Genomic DNA, 20,207 nt, shown 5'->3' on the forward strand with positions numbered 1-20,207 from the left:
TGAGAACGCTAAATAACCTATTATCAATGGTTGAAATCAATTCTTGCAAAATATTAATTCTTAATATATCATTTTTTTATTAATATGATCATTATGTCATCTTACTAAAAAGTTGCACAAATAATTATATGCTTTTTTAGTTTCTGATTACATGTATATATATAGTCGTCGCCCTTGAAAAAACCAATTGTGAATACATTAAAATTTTTATATTAGATTTGAATTAAATAATTTAGCAATTTTATAAAAAAACATATAAATAATATCGATATAATAGTGTAAATTACTATTATATATTCAAAATATCAAAGCTTGATGAAAGTTTGATTGAGAGAACCTTATCTAATAAACTCAAATTTAATGTATTTGAGTCAGATAATAGATTATATTTAATAAATTAAATTTGACTTAGCTTTATTTTGCAGATATAATTTAGTATAAGAATCTTATTTTGAGCTAAAGTGAATAGGAAAATTCTTAAAATTTTTAAAATCCCAATGGATGATTGCCCATAATAGTTCCATGCTTAACAATTTCATCGGAAACTTTTTTCATATCATGAAACCTTCCTTCTTTATCGGGAGATTTTTTGATGCTATGTTCTATCACCGCAGCTAAATCCATCCTTACTTTTTCGTCTGCCTATATAAATAAATTATTATTTGATATAAATGTGTATTTTGTTTAAATTTATTGTATTGCCTATAGTTTAAAAAAATGCTGTAGTTATGAACGTTAGTTTTTTTTTAAAAAAAACTCACTCTTAAAGCAGAAATGATTATATCATACCTCGGCACAAAACAGACTGACGAGACTGGCCTGATGCTGTAAGCCAGTTAGCCAGTTTTCATCTGACCACTTATTAGAAGTAGTATTCAAGGCGGTTAAAATACGAGATAGACCTACACTGGTGGCGAATATCAACGAAGCGCTTTCAGCTAATCGTGTGAGACCGAACTCGTCAAAGGTGAATGGTTCGTTTTTAATGGCTATACCGTTTTTCAAAACGTAAGCTCGGACCGTTGCCGAAAAATAGTGAGCCAAGCAAGCGAGAGTGGATTCGCAACGTTTGAGGATGAGATTCAAGGGAGGAGGTAAAGTAGTGGTGTTCGATAAGGGAGGAAACATCGAAATAGGTGTCCTTATATAAATCACGCAGTTCATGTTTTTTTTGTAATTTTAAAATATTTTCTCAAATTTCTTCGCTATAATCAGGTTTCAAAAGATTATTTTTTTCGTCTGGACCAGGGTAAAGAATATTTAGGCGTAAATTAGACATGATTTAGTGTTAAGTCTATCTTTGAAGTTCTATAGTATTTCTCATTATGAATTTTAATCTCACTCATACATTTATATAAATTTGACAAAATATATATTTATTGTAAAATAATAAATGAAACCTTTTAATTTGATCGAAGAAATCATTTTTGAGCAGTTCGAAATTGGAGATAGGATTTTTCAAAGCTCTTTGCAAATTCTTCAAATAAACTCCAATATACTTTTTTTATATTTAAAAAAAATTTAAACATCTAATTAATGTAAAAAAGTTTTTATGATTTCGATCTTTGGCGGTTTTTAAATATAAAATCTTTAAAGTTAAATCTTTGATGAATTTGGGATAATAAAATCTTGTAATCTAAATCTTTCGTGATCTTAGAGATATTAAAATCTTTGATGATTAAATAATTTGTAAAGATAATTTTTATGATTATGCATATGTAAATTTAATCTTTATTATTATTTAAATAATTTTTAAATGTTATTTATTAAATTTGGTTAAATAATCATTTTTATAATTTTTTTGAAGAGGTTAAATTATTGTTCAAATTCAATGACACTTTTTATAATTTTTCGCATTTTTTTGTGAAAAAAAGGGAAAAATATATAGTTAAAATAAATTATGATTTCAAATGAATAAGTATAAAAAAGTGACAATTGTCATAATCGTTAGTTTTAAATTTTTTAAATTTTTTAGAAGAATGGGTAAAAAGATATATCGTAAATATATACGAGATCAGGTTTGGGCCATAAAAAAAAATTTGAACCGGGATTTGGGTTTAAAAAGAAAAATTAATTACGTTTCTTCTTTTGTTAAAATATATTTATAATTGGAATATTCTCTGAGATTTAGGATAAAACAAGTTTTGCAATTTAAGTTTAAACATTACAAATATATTCCTCGGATCAGACTCGGTTCCAAAAAAAAAAAAAAATCAAACCTGACTTAAAGTAATAAAATCAAGAATGGTTGTATCAAACTTGACATCCACCCAGAGCTATAAAGATTTTGAGAATTTCGCTTGTTCCCTCGAAGATCCTGAAAACCCTCAAATCTCTCATAACTCTCTCCAATCCGGTATCTGTCATAAATCCCATGCCCCCGTGGATTTGAATAGCCTCGTCTATGACAAACCAAGCGAATTCCTATTTAAAAAATAATATATTAAAATAAATTTTTTTTAAAAAATAAATTATATTAGCCAAAAAAGTTAGGCTATTATTTTTTTTTTGTATAATGATTGTTTTGTTATAAATAAAAACCTTAATTTTACTATATTTTGGATGAGTTTTTAATTGATTGCTAAATTTTAATATAAATAATTATGTATATTGGGTTAATCCTGAAAATATTTTATTGATATGATAAATTGCTGTAATATTTTCCCGTTTAATATTCCATATTTACTAAAATTAATTCAGAAGCAGTTTATGAAACTATTTTATGCAAAAATATTTAATTATTATATAAATAATCGTGTTGACATTTTACTTTCTTTAATTATAAATTCTTTTTTTTTAGAAACATGTATTAGATAATGAAGATTACATTATGATAAGATACATTTGATTTAGTCAATTTTAATTTTATTAATTTAACAATGGTTCATAGGAAAGCAGATAGCATCATCCCGTTTTTTAAGCCATCAACAATATAATATTCAAAGTTCTAGAAGAGTCAACATACCGTACACTCTCGAACCTTTAGGTCTCAATACTTAGATGGTAAGAGGCCAGATGGATTAAAGTTAATTTCATGGGAAAGAAGTATCCCTCTCGCTTAGGATTACACTTGTGTAGATATATTCGCTAAAATACACTTATGTTTTTGGTGTCAGAAATAAAAAACAAACATAATATGCTAAACTATTAAATTTGTTTCTGTTGTCACATCAACCCAAGAATCGGCCGTGAGGCACTTCCCTTCCTGAAAGAAATAGGAAGAAAAAATTCATCTCACATCCAAAAGAATATTTCTATCTTCGCCATAACATTGGCTTATTCACGGTTCCGTGTAGCCTATCCATCGTTAATAATAGTATTATTATTAATAATTTATTTTGGTATTTTTTTAAATATGTAAATTTATTTATTTTAGGTTTTGTTTTAACCTATACCTAATGAATATAGATTATAATATAATTATAAAAAGTATCATGTAACAAAATTAAAGAAATTTTTAATTTATATTTTAAAAAAAGATTTCCGCCAACGCTAGTTTTATATATATATTTAAAAATTATAAAATTATTAGTATCATTACATAACATTAAGATAATATTAATTTTCGTGGGTTAAAGTAATAACACACAAGAATAAAATATTTAAATTAATTTTAACTTTTTTCTAAAATTTAAAGTATAATATATCTTTGAAATATAGTAATTCATATCACAATTAATGAAAACCTTTTATCCTCCTACCCCTCCAATGGCTACGCGCATGTCACAATATCATATAAAGCAAACGAGAATTTAGATATTATTAAAAAATTATATTATTTTAAAACGTGGGAATAAATCAGAATAATTATATTCAATTTTACCGAAGCCATGACTTTACAAACGGCCGCTTCCAGCTGATAATCTCCTTCAGCTTCACCATCTTTGCCTTTAGCTTCTAAGTCCATTATTCCCGCCAAATGGAAAGCTATACTTTCGCAAATATACTGCCTAGCGGCCATCTTAGAAAGTTTTTCCTGCACTGCCCCGTAATTTCGAATAGGACGGGAATCAAATTGGTGCCTAGCATCGGCAAAGGCGGCCGACTTTTCAACACAACAACGCATCAAGCCCGCCAAAGCGCCTGCCATGCCAAACCTATGATTTGAATAAAAATTTTGTTCATTATTTATAATCGCTTCCTCTATTTTTTTTTAAATTGGAAATATCGTTTATATGAAAAATTCAAATAAGAAATATATCTATATTATGTGGGGAGGTGGGATTCAATTTTATTATTTACACTTTATATAAATCTTTTCCTTCATTGTTAGACTTTTTTTAAATTTTTTATTCACAAAACATCTATCATCCATTTTATATCACTCATATAATAAATTGACTATAAAATTATCATAAATGTAAATTTAAGGAGGTAATTTTATCAATTTACTAGAAAATTATTCATCAAGAAGTCTTTCTTAAATCAACATTAAAATGTATTAAATATTTCAAAAAAAACCTTCCTCCGTTCAAGATGGAAACGGCTATTTTGAAGCCATTTATAGGGTTTTGAGCACCTGTGGTCTGGCCCAGCAAGTTGGCCTCTGGTACCAGCGTATCGTTGAATACCAATTCAGCCGTGTTCGAACCTCTGATTCCCATCTTTTTTTCCGGTGGCCCGCTTAATTTTGATAGAAAACATAGTAAACCTTCTTATAGTGAGTTGGAAAAGGTAACGATCGTTCACTAAAATAAGAATTATACTATATCCCATTCCATATTTTTTGATTATTTTTTAAAAAAATTAAAGAGGTGCTCCCAAAGTGCGATATTCGCCTGGAGGCTTTATTTCTAAAACAATCAATTTTGAAGAAAATATATCCGATCTTTTTACAAATTATGGGAATATAACTTTTGATCAGACAATACATTTAGGCCAATGTTTAATTATTACAAGGTTATAACCGTTCTAATTATTACTATGCATAAAATAAAGATTTAAGAGAATAATTTGAGATAAGGAGGCTGTGGGAAGGCATAACAACTGTTTTGTTATTTTAAACAAATGAGAGAAAAAGCGGAAAAAAGATGTATAACTATTTAATTTGAGTAATGAATGGATTGTGATTGTTGCCTCAAAATATGGTAAAATTTAGACTATTTTAATTTTTTATATAAGAAATCAAACAAACCTTGCAATTATAACGTTAATAAAAAAAACCTGGTTACACCGCCAAACTTTCTTTCGACTATAAAAGCGCGAATGTCATCATAATCATTTTTAGATTCGGCGCCCTTTTTGACATTAGCAGCATTACTAGGATCTTTGAGCCTGGCAAAAACGGTGAATATCTCTGCAAAACCGGCGTTACTTATCCATAATTTAGTTCCGTTTAGCTTGTAAGCTTTTCCTAAGGGGGATAAAATAAATCCCTGGCTTGTTTAATTGAGTTCATATGTAGCAATAATTTAATAACTATTTATCAATTTTAAACCTAAGTATAAAGAAACATTTTATCAGATAAAAAAATCAGAAGCTGCAGCATAGAACGGAAAAATTAGCTCAGAAACCGGGATTATGCCTGAAAAAGGCGAGTAAAAACCCGGGTGGGACCAACGAGAAGAAAAAACAAATTCTATCAAATATTATCGCGCCTGACAATATTTTTTTTAAAAATATTCGTGGCCTGCAGGTCTTTAGAAAAAATAAATCAAAGTCAATTTTTAAAAAATCTACCATATTCTGTATCAACAAGAGTGGCGGTAGTTTTAATGGCAGCGGCATCGGAGCCCGCCGATGGTTCGGTCAAACAAAATGCTGCCACATGTTCGCCCGTTGCCAGCTTGGGCAAGTATTTGGCTTTTTGTTCTTCGGTCCCATACATAATTATACCTTTTAGGCCTATTTTTTTGTGATCGATTTTGAAAAGTATTGATATGTGAAATATACAAAATAAATATTAAATAAGTATGGATAAAATATAAATGCCAAGGAACTTTTAATGCCTGCAAGAACTAACAAAATAAACTAAACTGAGTAAGGTGAAAATGCACCTGTGACGATATCTAGATAAAATAATAAGACATTAAGACCATTTGAATAAAAATAATTAAATATATCGGGTAATAGTATTGGCAAAAATCAAAGCATCGATCGGTACTCGATGATATAATGACAAAAGCGATAAAATGTGTAACGTCTAAGAGTTATAAACAAATTTAGAAGATAAGTATAAATAAGAAACTGTCATTAAACAATTAATTATCGATTCAAAATCAAATTTCATTTTAAATAAATTAAATAATAAAATGTAATCAATTCAATTTATCAATGGAGTCTGACAGGAATGTTAAAAAAAGGGGGTTTAAATCGTTCTTGACTTATATTGGGTCAAACGCCTTTACTTAATAGTACAATAAAAAAAAAACCTCAATTATAAATACACATTCTAACAAAGCGTGATCTGAGTGGATCTAAATTAAAATGGAAAAAATAGAAACCAAATTTTATGATAAAAGTAAATAGAAAAATTAGAAAGCTAATTCCTTGCAAGAGAGATCCAAACTTTCGGAAAACGAAGAGATTTTCAAAAAAACTGACAAAGAAATATGTTCTAAACAATGAAAAATGTAGATTTCTAGGATATATCATATAACCGTATACAGATGATCTAACCCCTAACTTCTATATAAAAATTTAACAGTTGTGCGGTTTGATTAAATTACAGATATCCGAATACAAAAATGAGACAGACGAAGTAGGCTAAAAAAAAATTTCCACAATTTGGAAGTTTAATAAATAAAATAATTATTTGATACATAAATAAATCAGCAAAAACCAATAGATTGATGAGCTCCCAGGGTGATTCCGAGACCCATATCCATGCCTCTGCCCACACATTCCACCATTCGAGCATATTGAGTATTATTCAAGCCCAGTCCACCATATTTAGTAGGTATCTGCAATCCGAAGGCTCCCATATCTTTTAAACCATGCATCACTTTTTCAGATATTTCGCACTTCTCGTCATTTAGGGCCGGATTATTTACTTCCTTGATAAGATTTATATAAATTATTTTTGTTTATATAGATCGCAGGGTTTAGAGAAATTTAGCGTCATCAATGATGGCACTGTGGCTTAGACAAATAATCAGTGACGTTGCCATGGGAGGGGGGGGGGTGGTTCGGTCTGGACACCTCTTACGCCAAAAATGTTATATGATACATCTTTAATGTATATATTATATATTTTCCAATATATAATGTTATACATTTTTATTTTTCTTTGTACTTAATATTGATTATACATTATTTAATTAAAATGATAAAGAAACAAGTTCCACTCGAAAATATTAATTAGATGGCGCTAATGAGTATTCAAATTCGATATGGTATAATCAAAATCCAAAAGACGATAAATATTATCTCTATTAAAAATTAAAAAAAATTATATCGTTATTTATTTTTATTCTGATATGTGTGTTTTTCTATAGCATACTAATGGTCTAGGTTAAACTACCCAACTAAAATTTAAATATAATTATATTAATACATATAATTTTGATCAAATATTTTTGCTGCATAAACACAACATAGAAAAATAACAAAATATGTTTCAAAAAATGCATTTATTATTTAATTTTATATATTTAAATAAAATATATACAATAACCTAAAGATATTATGAAATTCGATATAAGAAAATATACTAATGATAATTTTGGAAGCAATTCGGTCTAATGAAGAATATCGAAGAGTGTGTTATATACAGGACCGTAAACTCTCTAAAAAAGTTCAGGTTAGAGTTCTAGCTCAATGAAATATCTCTGAATCAGGTTCGGGTTTAGTTGGGTTCAGGGTTAGTGGTCCAGAAAAATAAAAACTTATAAAATTTAATAATAAAGAAATATCAGTTTTTTATGAACTTTATATTGTATTTAGGCCATATCATATAAATAATTTATTATTATAATTAGAATATAAGCGAATTATCATAATTTTCATAATCGAGATGTTAAAATTAAAATATAGAATTATATCCCTAACTTTGAGAGTGCATTGCAACTTGCAATTAATAAAGCTATCTTACCTTGTGATTACATTTTTTTTCTCTGATCTTACTTTTAATTTAATAATCCAACAAAAATAAATATGCCTTATCTTAGAGATCTGCAAAAGAAGGCTCGGCCCGTACCCGACCCAAACGGGCTTCAGATAGGGCCGGGCCTAATATTTTTTAAGAAAATTCGGGCCGGGTCGGATAGGGCCTTGGAAATTTTTTAAAATATATCTAAATTTATCAATTTTATGTTGAATTTTTTATGTAGTGATTTTATTTCTAGAAAGTAGACGCCATATAACATATCGTTTACTTTGAATAATTATAAAAATTAATTTCTATATTTAAATAAATTCGGGTCGGGCCGGCAAAACTTTATAAAAAAAATAATTTCGGACCGGGCCGGGCTTGAAAAATGAGGCCCAATGCAGATCACTACCTTATCTATTATTTGAAAAAAGTTACAAAATATGCTGGCAAAATTAAATTTTTTATGGAGTACTCTAAAATATAATAAAAAGGATTCAATAATTTTCACCAAAAAAATTTTTTTTATATTGATAATAAAAAAAAATTATGTTTTATGTATTAAATAGTTTGCATGTATTTTTTATATTTTATTTTAATATAGTTTTATATGTTATTTTAAATATATATTTTAAAATAAATAACACTTAAAATTTTAAAAAAAGTTATTAAACCCTGAACCCTAAATTTAAAAAAAAAGTTTCAGGTTTGGGTTCGATAAAATAATGAGGGTTCGAAGGGTTCTGGTTCGGCCCTGGTTATATATTAGATTTAGAAATTTGTTTTTAGGCAGGAATAATCGTTTAGCATGTTTAATTCCAAAAGCGTTTGAATTAAATATTTTCTAACTTCTCAAGACAACATTTAATGACCTTTTCTTAATTGGATTGTATATAATTCCAATAACTAATTTCCGTATACAATTCATAGAATTATATGAGGGATGTAAATTTCTCCTGATATTTCAGAATTTTAGCTGGCTCATATTTTTCTTACAAATGATATCGTGAATCGAGATATTATCGTTCAAAAAAAATCCTTTTTTTAGGATATTGTATAGCTGGAAAGTCAAATATAAACTAATAAATTTCTCTTCGATATCAGGTCACTCACTGGTTGTTTGATTTAATATATACGTTCGAATATTTCATTGTCAAAATATATATCAAATAAATTTATTGGGTGGATTATTATTGATGATTGAATAATTTTTATTATTGTCTAAAGGACGAAAGTAGTATTTCCATTTTATGTTTCTCCCAATCCCAATCTCCTAAAGTAGGTTATAAAAATATCCCCATCTATCATTTCTATGAATCTCAATCTCTCATGTGGTATACATTGGAATGTTTGTTGCAGTTCATTACATTAAAGTTGTATATACCAATAGCTCCTGCCATATTTTGAAAGATGGCAACTATGAAAAATTCTTTTTATTACAAAGATGAGCTTCTTGGTTTATTTATAAATGGTCTTTTTATATCGTTTATATAACATGTCATAAAATATCATGTATTGTTAATTTTTTTCTATTAATTTATAATTCTACTTTTGATGAGTAAGCATAAAATGTAATGACAAAATAATTTAATAGATAATGATTATCAACACATTACCAGACATAAGTGTAACCTATTTAAGTATTTTTTGAGGGATTTTATAGATTTAAGGGTTATTAATAAAAAGAAATTTATAATTTATTAAAAATCCAGTATATTTTATGAATTTAATTTAAGTTTTGGTATAAATATAATAAACATTGGTAAAACCCATTTTATAAATATTTATTTAAGAACTTGGGAAGAACTTTTAAAAATAAATAAGAAACTTAATTTATTAAAAGTTTTCGACGTGACATAATTATCAAAGTTTGAATAAAATGTTAATTAATAAAATTGAAATAAACTAGTTATTTTTGCAACAATAAGAATTTATTATTTTTCAAATAAATATAACAGGTCTCCAAGCATTATTTCCAAACCCTAGTGCAACATTTTCAATAGATAATATGTATATATCTTTTTGTGTCATTCTTTAATAATTTCTATCATATAAATCACTAATAAAACCTATTTATAACCATCTTCTTAATATAGCAAAATTAATAATATATTTCTAAAGATTTATATTGGTTTTAATATAATTTCTTATATATATTTCTAATTTTCCATTTTATTTCTATCCCTTAATTTTTTCCCCCCTTTCTATATCATATCTGGTATTTGACCAATTAAAATACTATCAATATAATAAATATACAGTTAAAAATTTTGTTGTTGGATCAATTAACATCTTCAATGTATCTTTTTGATCTTCATTCAAAACTATGGAAAAAATATTATGTTATAAAGTTATATAAATATACTTTGAGGGTAAGGATATATTTGATCTGTTACAATTTTACCCCTAAAGAGATTTTTGATAAAAGACTTGCTTTCCTAGAATATAAGTTTAAATTAAATCACACTTTAATTTACTCTAAATTGTTTTTCCTTTGATTTGGTAGAATATTCATATGATTTTATCCAATATTTGATTTGACCATGAAGGGAATAGCTTTATAAAATATTTACATATTTTATTATAAAACAATAATTCTGCCTAAATAAAAAAAAAACTTTCTAAATTTATCTAATGCTTTATTATAATAATCAATATATTATTGAATTTAAGCTAATTATAACCACAGATTGAAAAAATATATATTTTCAACTTTTTGAAAAACACATTCTGCATTAAAACAGGTGTAAATGGATTGATAATTTCAAAAATAGAACATATGTTCTCTTGGGTTGTTTAGCAAATTAATAATGACTAAATTATTAAATCATTTTTTAAATATGTATCAACTCTACTCTATAATTGGTCTTTTTAATCTTAGACCTGTTATATTTATCTACCGTTTTTTGATTAATATATTTTTTTAGATTGCAGAGATTCAAACCATAAGGAATATCGGTTCGGTTCAGATAAAAATCACATTTCTGGTAAAGATATAAGGAAGAAGAATAAATTATAACTGAAAACTCTTCCTTATGTTAATTTGGGCAGCCGACACTCTTAAATAACAATATACAAAAATATCCAAATATAATTACAGATTTATCAGTCAAAATTGATTACTATTCTAAAAGAATTATAAAATAAAAGAGTTTAACCTGGTTCACAGGCATACTTTTTAATGGGTTAGGGTCAGTAAATATAACGGTTAAGTTTGAATCCATGTTTTTTTGTCTATACAAAATATGGTGTTTTATCTTGTTTGGTTTGTAATAAAATTATGTATTCTGTTTGTATTTTTTTTATCGTCCATTATGTATAAACTAATAACAGAGGTTCAGATATTTTGTTTTAATATTATTAATATGGATACTGCAAAGAATAAGGCAACTAACGATATGGCGCGAGGTGCGAGTCAGTAAAAATATATTTTATTAACTAATTTCTTTTTCTTTTCTTAAGGTATATATACATTTTTATAAGTCCAAATTAGAATACAAACGAAAAACAAAAAAGTAAAAATATTATAAAATATAAAAAGTAAGGTTACGCCAAAAGTTATAAATATAAGGTTATGCAATAAAATTATTAAATTAAATTACAAAAAATAATATTACAAAAAATTCAAATGCAAAAAATAAAAAGAATTAGATTATAACGTAACATTTTCCATCTTCTGATAATTACATCGGAGAAGTCACAGAGAGTTTGTTGTCCAAGTGGTTTATCGTTTTGGTTGTCAATGTTGCATAAGTCACTAATCGTTGGCTTGTCCAAATCATTGTTTGTTCGTTTTTGTTTAAATCGTGAGCTAGATATCCATATCGAATGTTTTACAAATCGTGACATTGTTATTATTATCATTTTTCAAAATCGTTATTATCATCAGTAAGTTGCGAATAATAAGAAATAATAGTTCATCAAAATATAAAAATAAGTGAAGAATGATAAATAAATAAGATTGTTATATTTTTAGCGTTTTAATTTTTCGCGTTTTATTTTTTCGCGTTTTAGTGTTTAATTAATTTTTGCGTTTTAGTATTTAATTTATTTTTATTTATTTTCAATCTCCGAGGTTAAAATATGCAAATAAAATATTATTCACATTTCTCTCTCTTTAAATAAAAAATTTAAATTTCACACCCTAGTTTTAATTCAAAAAGTGTTATTTTAATAAAAATTCTTCATAAGATAATTTTTAGAAAATGATCTCATCACATCATTTAAATATTTATCTAATCTTCAAAAGCTTTATTTCAAAAACATTTTTATCATATTAAGCATTAAGGATTATTTAAATCAATCATGTGATTTAAACCTTTTAATTCATATGTTTTGATTACATTTTAATACATTTAAAATTAAAGTTTTATCTTCTTGTTTAGGATTTTTAATGGTTTATTTTTAATTATATCTAAGAATTCATCTTTAGGATTAGTTGTTAATTTACAACAATTCATCATTCAAGAAATCAAAAAATAATATTTCACTAAAAATTTAAGTAAATTATTTTTATAGGCTTTTTGTGTGTTCAAATATATCCATTATGATTTTACATTTTAGTATCAATATTTCACTAAGAAATTATAAATAATTTTTTAAAGGCTTTTTGTGTGTTCAAATATATCCATTATGATTTTACATTTTAGTGATTTTAAAAATTTATAACATGCCTTTATCCTGGCATAAAATCTTAATTTTTAATAACTTTTCTTCCTACGTGGATTAGAATAATAAGTAATCATCATTGGTCTCACAAAATAGAATTCATAACCTATCGTTCAACTTCCATATCAGTTCTTTCTAGGTTGTCACATTAGGTTAGGTGCTGGTTATCATATTCCAGTCCAACATCCAGAGCCAGGACACCATGAGAAAAGAAGCTTTTTGCATGAAATAACGTGCTAAGGTTTGATTCTTGGTCATCTACATAGATTAGGCATTGGTCATATCAATAGATTAGGCAGTCACAATAAATAAGGTAGTCATAATAGGTAGTCATCTCCATATGTTAAGCAGTCTCCATAGGTTAGATAGTCATCTCAGTAGATTAGGTAGTCACAATAGATAAGGTAGTCACAATAGATAAGGTAGTCACAATAGATAAGGTAGTCATAATAGGTAGTCATCTCCATAGGTTAAGCAGTCTCCATAGGTTAGATAGTCATCTCAGAAGATTAGGTAGTCATCTTTTTCTAGTCCACCACCCAGAGCCAGGGCACCATGAAAAGAATAAGGATCTTAACGATATGGCGCGAGGTGCGAGTCAGTAAAAATATATTTTATTAACTAATTTCTTTTTCTTTTCTTAAGGTATATATACATTTTTATAAGTCCAAATTAGAATACAAAAGAAAAACAAAAAAGTAAAAATATTACAAAATATAAAAAGTAAGGTTACGCCGAAAGTTATAAAAATAAGGTTACGCAATAAAGTTATTAAATTAAATTACAAAAAATAATAAAAATTAGATTACAAAAAATTCAAATGCAAAAAACAAAAAGAATTAGATTATAACGTAACAGATACCCAGCGTCTACATTAAAAGATATTTACGGGAAGCAAACTCCCCTCAAAAATAATACCCTCCCCCATAAAAAAATTTCTCATTAAATTATATTTTTTTAATTATAATAGTGAACCCTTCATAACCTGTCATTTGCTATGAATCAATTATTGTAGTATGGTTCGGCATGAATATGCATTTGCTGATAGAATCTCTAACCCTCCTCAATTTCATTTGCATCCTATGGGGATTAGGTTTTATTATTAATAAATAGCATCACAATCATTAAGGTACCACTCTTCAATATTATTTAGAACATATATTTTCATATACCTTCTACTCCCCTCCTCTCTCCAAATTATTTTTAAAAACATGGCCAAGCATAAATTGTGTTAAGGTAGATATTATTTATAAATGATTTGTAAATTATTTTTATATGTTAGAAAATATTTTAAGGATACAAAATTTAGGAACAAAGCAGATGATAGTTCTATTACTAAAATCCAGGTTTTAACATTTGCTCAAATTCAAAAATCTTCAAAGATCTTTTAAAAAAATTTCACACATTTTCATCTTCAAAGATTTTTTTCTCAAAAATGATTTTTTTTAAAACCTGCTAAAATCTGCTAATGTCTTGAGAAAAATAAGATTTAACACTCGATTTATTATTTACCCCCTACCAGTAGTGCCACTGGGGAGGGGCTCGAGTAAATTTGTAGAGTCCCTTTAAAATTTTGAATTTTTCTTTTATACTACTTAAAAAAAAGTAATAACAGATAATTTTAGCTAAAAAATGTATTAAGATAATGATAGTCAAAAAAAAAAGAAAGTAATTTTGGATAATGTTAGCCAATAAAGGCAACTTTGAAAATAATTAAAAAAAAATTTTTGAGCCTCCTTAGATTGTAAAGACTAGTATCCCTTCTATCCTCTACTCCAATATAAAATTTTAAAAAAAAATGTAATTCCTATTATATAGAAAATAAAATAATTAAACGTTTTACCCACAAGGAGCAAACTGCCTACCATCTGGAAGCTATATTCAAGCAAATAACACTCCAATCCCTCACCTGGAATTTAGATATTGCAATCTGTAAACTAACTGAGAAATACATTAAGAATCATATAAAAAATATATTTATATTTTGATTATATTGACAGAAAAGCCGCCATACGATTCCAAGGGATAATTTTAGTAGATTTTTGCAAATTAATTAATAAAACAGAGCAGGCGCGTACGCAGGAATTGGCTGTAAGGGGGGGGGGGAGATAATTTAATTTTTTTTAAGATAAAATTAGTTATTTAAAAATATAAAGCATAAAATTTATTAGGACTAATAACTATTTCTAATAAACAATTTTAAATTAATGTGAATTATAAAAATATTAGATATATGAACCGGCATATAAAAAACTAAAATAAATGTGAATTAAAAAATATTAAACGGATATAACCGGCGGCATATGAAAAACATAAAATAAATGTGAATTTATAAAATATTAAGTAAATATAACCAGCACACAGTGGCGTAGCTACGGGGGTGGTTTTCGGGTTTGGACCCCTCCCAGAGCAAATTTTTCTTTTAGATTATAGGGGAGACCGGGGTAAAACGATAGGCATTTTGCATATTTACCATAAAAATTTTAAACAAGAGTCAAACACAACAAATTATAGATCAATGTGTAGCCCCATCCCTCTTCTACAAGATAAAAAAAAGTGTAGCCCTCTATCTATAATATTTTAGGAGCTATGATTAGTTATGTAAAACTACTCATACAGGGTAAAATGGATAAGCACTAGGGTAAAGTGGTTAAAATAATATTTGACACATATTTATTGTTTTATTTAACAAATATTACAAATTTAAGATTTATTTATGATTTTTATTTAAAAATTAATCGATACAACAAGGACATGTAAAATAATTATCATAATTAGCACATTTAGAATGTGCCCATTCAAGGCACATTGTACATTTTAGCCATTCATCGCCCTTGCGACTATTTTTATAGTTTTTATTACAAATAACACATAAACAATTATTTTTTGATATCTTTTTTTTTCTCTGAATTAATAATTTTTTTTTATAAGGTGTAGATGTTAATATTTCTGAATTCTTTTTTTTAGATATTTTATCCGATGAAATATTGAATAATTTTGGAATAGGTATTATAGATGAAGAATTGAATACTTTATTATAATTTTTTGAGCATGATGGTAACATATCATGATAAGGTTCATCAATATCATCTGGAACATTTTCGTTTAATAATATAGATAAATCACTATCATTATTTTGTGTCACTGTAAGATTTTGAGTCACTGTAAGATTTTGAGTCACTGTAAGATTTTGAGTCACTGTAATATTTTCATCATTATTTTCAAATTCAATATTTGAGCTAGCATTTGAATTATTACAGCAGATATAATCTTGTTCTGTAAATATATTTGGGTTTAAAGGAAATATGCCACATGCTAACAACCCATTTAATATATTATTTGGTGTCACTGCCCTTGGTATTTCATTTTTTAACACTCCTGGAATATCATAAATCTGAAATTGTTGCCCACATGATTTCTCATCCATGTGTCAATAGCTCCATTATAAAACTTTTTCAATGGTTCATAAACTGCTTTGTCTAATGGTTGGAGTTTATGCGAGCAATGTGGTGGAAGTGTTAGAATAACAATCCCATTGGAGCGACAATAGTTTATAACGGAAATTGAACAATGAGAGCTATGGTTATCTAAGATTAATAAGACATTTTTCTCATTGGATGCACTAGAATATTTTTTAAAGTGTTCCAAAAAAGATAAAAATTCCTCCTCTTGCATCCAACCCGATGCGTTTCCCACACCCTTAGATCCAATAGGCCCATCACGAATAAAGTGATCTTTGTATCGTTTTCTTGGAAAAATAAAAAATGGTGGAATGCTATGGCCTATAGCATTGATGGCTAAACATATTGTAACTAATGTTCCTCTTTCTCCTGACGTTATAGAGCCGACTTGTTTGGCACCCTTCTGTGCTATAATTTCTGCAGGAGTTTGAACGGTGGTGAAACCACTTTTATCTGTATATTATGTGGTTCAAAGTTATAAGAATTATATAGCTTAATTAAATTTTCAAAAAATTTATTGACATTTGTGGGATTTGTCGTTTTCTAAACCCCATAAACTAGTCCTCTCCAGCCATACCATTAGTTGTCCAGCTTTCTGGGAAAGATTTGCCATATTCTTTAGCAAGCTGATATGCAAATCCTCTTATCTTGTTTATTTATAAAATAAAACAATTTCATTTTAATAATTAACAATACCAGTTCCATAGAGTTAAAATGATATATAATTAATTAAATAAATTGAATTAATTTCATAATTTTAATAATGCTCAATTGGTAACTTTAATATTAAATATCAATATTTATTTGATTATAATAAATGAATGAATGAAAAATTTAATGTGAATAATTTTATATTTTAACCGTTTTACCCATAACAGCTTTACCCCTAGGTGACATATATTATATATATCGTTATTGCGTGACTTCTAATATAGCTAAAGATGTCAGATAAATTTTATTTTATAGTTAATACATAAAGGAACATGTGTGCCAAATTTTGAATCCTGAGGATATGTAAATTTTACTAAAAGCAAAATATACTAGAGATTGATTTTTATATTTTTTGGGTAAAAAACAGTTTTTTGACAAAATATATAAAACCAGGTAAGTTTTTTGAAAGATGAACATAGGTAAGAAATTAGATATAAAAATACATCTTCACACCAAATTTTAGGTCTTTATACTCAATGGTTAAAAAGTTATTCGCGTTAACATTGTTACCCCGTCAATCGCTTTACCCCGGTCTCCCCTACGTTCAAAAGACTTAAAAGTGATTTTATATCAATTATATTACTATTGAAATAATTCTGTATAGTATTATTATAAAGTCATTGAGAATAATCTACTAAATTATAATAACATATTATTGATGCATTTAAAAAATATATTTATTATATATTATCGAAGATATGGTTATGATTTGTAAGATAAACCCGGCCGAAGGCCCGTTAAAAGGGGTCTGGGGGCGAAGCCCCCAGCTTTTATATGTATGGACCCCCTCTAAGGAAAATTCCTAGCTACGCCACTGAACCAGCATATGAATCACTATAAAATAAATGACCCAAAATAGAAATTTAATTTTTTTGAGCTGAGCCTTTAAAATTTATGTATAAAGTATAAAAAATTTAAATGTTGGAAATATAAATATTGTATTTTGTATGTAATAACTTATAAAGTATACATTAAAAAGTATATAACACATTAAAAAATAAAATTGCACAAAAAATATTATTAAGAAGCATATTATATATTTATAATGTAAAATCCAATCTTCGTTGGTATTTAGCTAATTTTTCAATTATCTCATCCGTGCTTGGCTTCAAATACCTATTAATATTCAAGGGCTAAACCAATCAATCTACTTTTAAAATTTTTTCTTCTTAGATATGTTTTTATTCTTCTTAAAGAAGAGAATGTTCTCTTATTAGTTGAGTACTAATGGGAAGAGTTGCTAATATATATAATAAATTTAATACATTGGGAAGATAATTTAAAAGATGTTTGAAATGATGCAAAGCATCCATTGCATCTTTTGGGACTAAATATAGTTAATCTTTTATACCATAGTTGGCATTCAATAAGGCGTCATAAGATACTTTAACATCTTCATGATAAAAATCTGCCAAATATTTTTTTTTTCTATCACCATCTGAAAAGGTTAGAAAGGCTTTTGTGGAAGTAATATCTGGAGATTGGTTAGTGCCCGATGAATTAATAACCCTTCGTTTATTTGGGTTATAAATGAATCTAATATAAAATAACGGCATTTATTTTATAATACTCTTCTACTGACCTATTAATGTTTGAACGATGAGCTTGCCTTGCTGCAAGTCAAGGGAGACAAATATTAAACTCGTATAGTTCTGCTTTTGACTCAACAATAACATATAAAATATGTAATTCTTCATCAACATAAGCCATAATTTCCTTGAGTTCTAATAAAATGTTCGCCGCTATTCTCATCGTCTCAATCAAGTCAATGTCATGTTTTTGAAAAGTATTAATAAAATAGTCGTATAATTAAATAATTTATTAATAAATTATAATGAGGAAAAAAAAATTGATATAAGAATTGAATCCAATAATTTGCTTGTTTCTGAGGAAATATCTCTTTCAGGCCATTGTGATCTTTCAGTAATAGCATTAATAATCCGCTCTTCTAACTCTATAAAAGCCGTTACAGCGTGATGGCGAAGACTCCATTTTGTTAGACAAGCTTTTTGCAATTTCTTTCTCCTTGTGGACAAGGAGTTTCAGATATAATTTTATTTACAATATTTTGTCGCCTGGGGTATCTAAACATTTCATAGATCCTAGATATTTTTCCTGATATAAATATAAAAAAAATTATTTAAAATAAATAAAATTATACCTAGCAATTTGATATCAATGGTAAAGAACATGAATAAGATATTGCCAAGTTGATCGCATGAGCAGCACAGTGATATATATAGCTATTGGACATTTTTTTATAAATGTCTGAAGCCCACTGAATTTCCCACAATGTTATAAAATAATTTGTACCTTTTTGTAAGATGACTTGTATTTTCATCATCATCTATATGTTCAAAAATATTTCGTATGTCCATATTTATTATTTGACTAGAAATTTGAAAATGGTAGATGATATATATTGAATAGTTGTTTTGTTATTTTTGTATTTTTTGTAAAATGTTTATTTTTATTATTATATATTATTATAAGAATTTGAATAACAAAAAATTAGATTATTATTATTATTTATATAAAATATAATTGCGAGAATTCTATTACTACAAAAAATACAATACAAAAGATTTATATATTTCCATTATTATTAAAAAGACACTACAAAAATGGCGCAATCGATAAAAATTTAACGGATTCAAACTTGTGTTACAAAGATTGGTACGACTTATTTAAAGAATTTAAAAACACACAATCAAGGTTAACATCATCACAAGAAAAATCTCAGTTATTAACAACAATAGGATGTGATACTTAAAAATATTGGTAAATTTATGCGCACCATATAATCCAGAAAATAAAGAGGTATTAAAAATACATAACATTTTACTCAAATTTTTTCATCCTACTCCTAATATAATTGTAGAAAGATATAATTTTTATCAATATAATCAAAAAAATGAGGAAAAATTAATAGACTATATACAAAATCTTCAAAAATTAGCAACGACTTGTGAATTTGGGGAATATTTAAATACTGCATTATGAGATAAATTTATTTTCGGAATAAAAATTCCTAAAATTTTACAAAGATTATTATCTGAAGATGATATCGACATAAATAAAGCTATTCAAATAGCTACTGCAGTAGAAACAGCTATAAAAAATACAAAATAAATACAAAATGATGAAACTAAAATCGATCAATTAGAAGAGGAACATAATGATAATATAAATAAAATTAAAAAAGTTAATAATGATAATAATAAACATTACAAGTCATATAATAATTATAATACGAGTTACAAAAAACTAAATCCCTACCACTCCTGCGGCGGAAACCATAGAAGAGAAAATAGTTTTTTCAAGAGCCACTTGTTATA

General features: G+C 26.8%; 2 protein-coding genes across 3 annotated transcripts; both read right to left on the minus strand.

Moving 5' to 3' along the window:
* Window positions 1-161: 161 nt before the first annotated feature.
* Window positions 162-10,774, minus strand: LOC135922767 (very long-chain specific acyl-CoA dehydrogenase, mitochondrial-like). Of its 2 annotated transcripts, XM_065457229.1 has the most exons (13): window positions 10,743-10,774; window positions 10,507-10,585; window positions 10,395-10,467; window positions 10,289-10,353; window positions 6,782-6,995; window positions 5,680-5,844; window positions 5,164-5,353; window positions 4,462-4,623; window positions 3,824-4,097; window positions 2,260-2,424; window positions 1,401-1,498; window positions 790-1,141; window positions 170-642 (listed from the first exon to the last, which is right to left on the minus strand). In XM_065457229.1, the coding sequence occupies exons 1-13, from the start codon at window positions 10,763-10,765 to the stop codon at window positions 487-489; spliced, it is 2,016 nt and encodes a 671-aa protein (XP_065313301.1). In that variant the 5' UTR covers window positions 10,766-10,774; the 3' UTR covers window positions 170-486. The 2 variants fall into 2 exon arrangements, with proteins under 2 accessions (XP_065313302.1, XP_065313301.1); XM_065457230.1 differs by lacking the exon at window positions 5,680-5,844 and having other exon boundaries at window positions 162-642.
* Window positions 10,775-16,066: 5,292 nt separating this feature from the next.
* On the minus strand, window positions 16,067-17,055 carry LOC135930557 (uncharacterized). Its single transcript, XM_065467377.1, has 3 exons — window positions 17,020-17,055; window positions 16,736-16,805; window positions 16,067-16,611 (listed from the first exon to the last, which is right to left on the minus strand). The coding sequence occupies exons 1-3, from the start codon at window positions 17,053-17,055 to the stop codon at window positions 16,067-16,069; spliced, it is 651 nt and encodes a 216-aa protein (XP_065323449.1).
* Between the last annotated feature and the right edge of the window lie 3,152 nt (window positions 17,056-20,207).

This window comes from Gordionus sp. m RMFG-2023, chromosome 1, assembly GCF_954871325.1.
Source record: "Gordionus sp. m RMFG-2023 chromosome 1, tfGorSpeb1-WG-v2, whole genome shotgun sequence".
In the NCBI taxonomy this organism is placed as follows: domain Eukaryota; kingdom Metazoa; phylum Nematomorpha; class Gordioida; order Chordodea; family Parachordodidae; genus Gordionus; species Gordionus sp. m RMFG-2023.

Excerpts from the sequence above, each read along its gene's own strand:
- LOC135922767 (XM_065457229.1), bottom strand. The coding sequence starts at position 10,765 with ATGCAGAATGTGTTTTTCAAAAA. Across the intron at positions 10,468-10,506 it reads CAAAGGAAAAACAATTTAGA|GAAAGCAAGTCTTTTATCAA; the intron begins GTAAATTAAAGT and ends CTTATATTCTAG. Across the intron at positions 6,996-10,288 it reads CAACAACAAAATTTTTAACT|GAAGTAAATAATCCGGCCCT; the intron begins GTATATTTATTA and ends AATCTTATCAAG.
- LOC135930557 (XM_065467377.1), bottom strand. The coding sequence starts at position 17,055 with ATGTCACCTAGGGGTAAAGCTGTTATGGGTAAAACG. Across the intron at positions 16,806-17,019 it reads AAGCTGTTATGGGTAAAACG|ATAAGAGGATTTGCATATCA; the intron begins GTTAAAATATAA and ends TAAATAAACAAG. Across the intron at positions 16,612-16,735 it reads AGAAAGCTGGACAACTAATG|ATAAAAGTGGTTTCACCACC; the intron begins GTATGGCTGGAG and ends CATAATATACAG.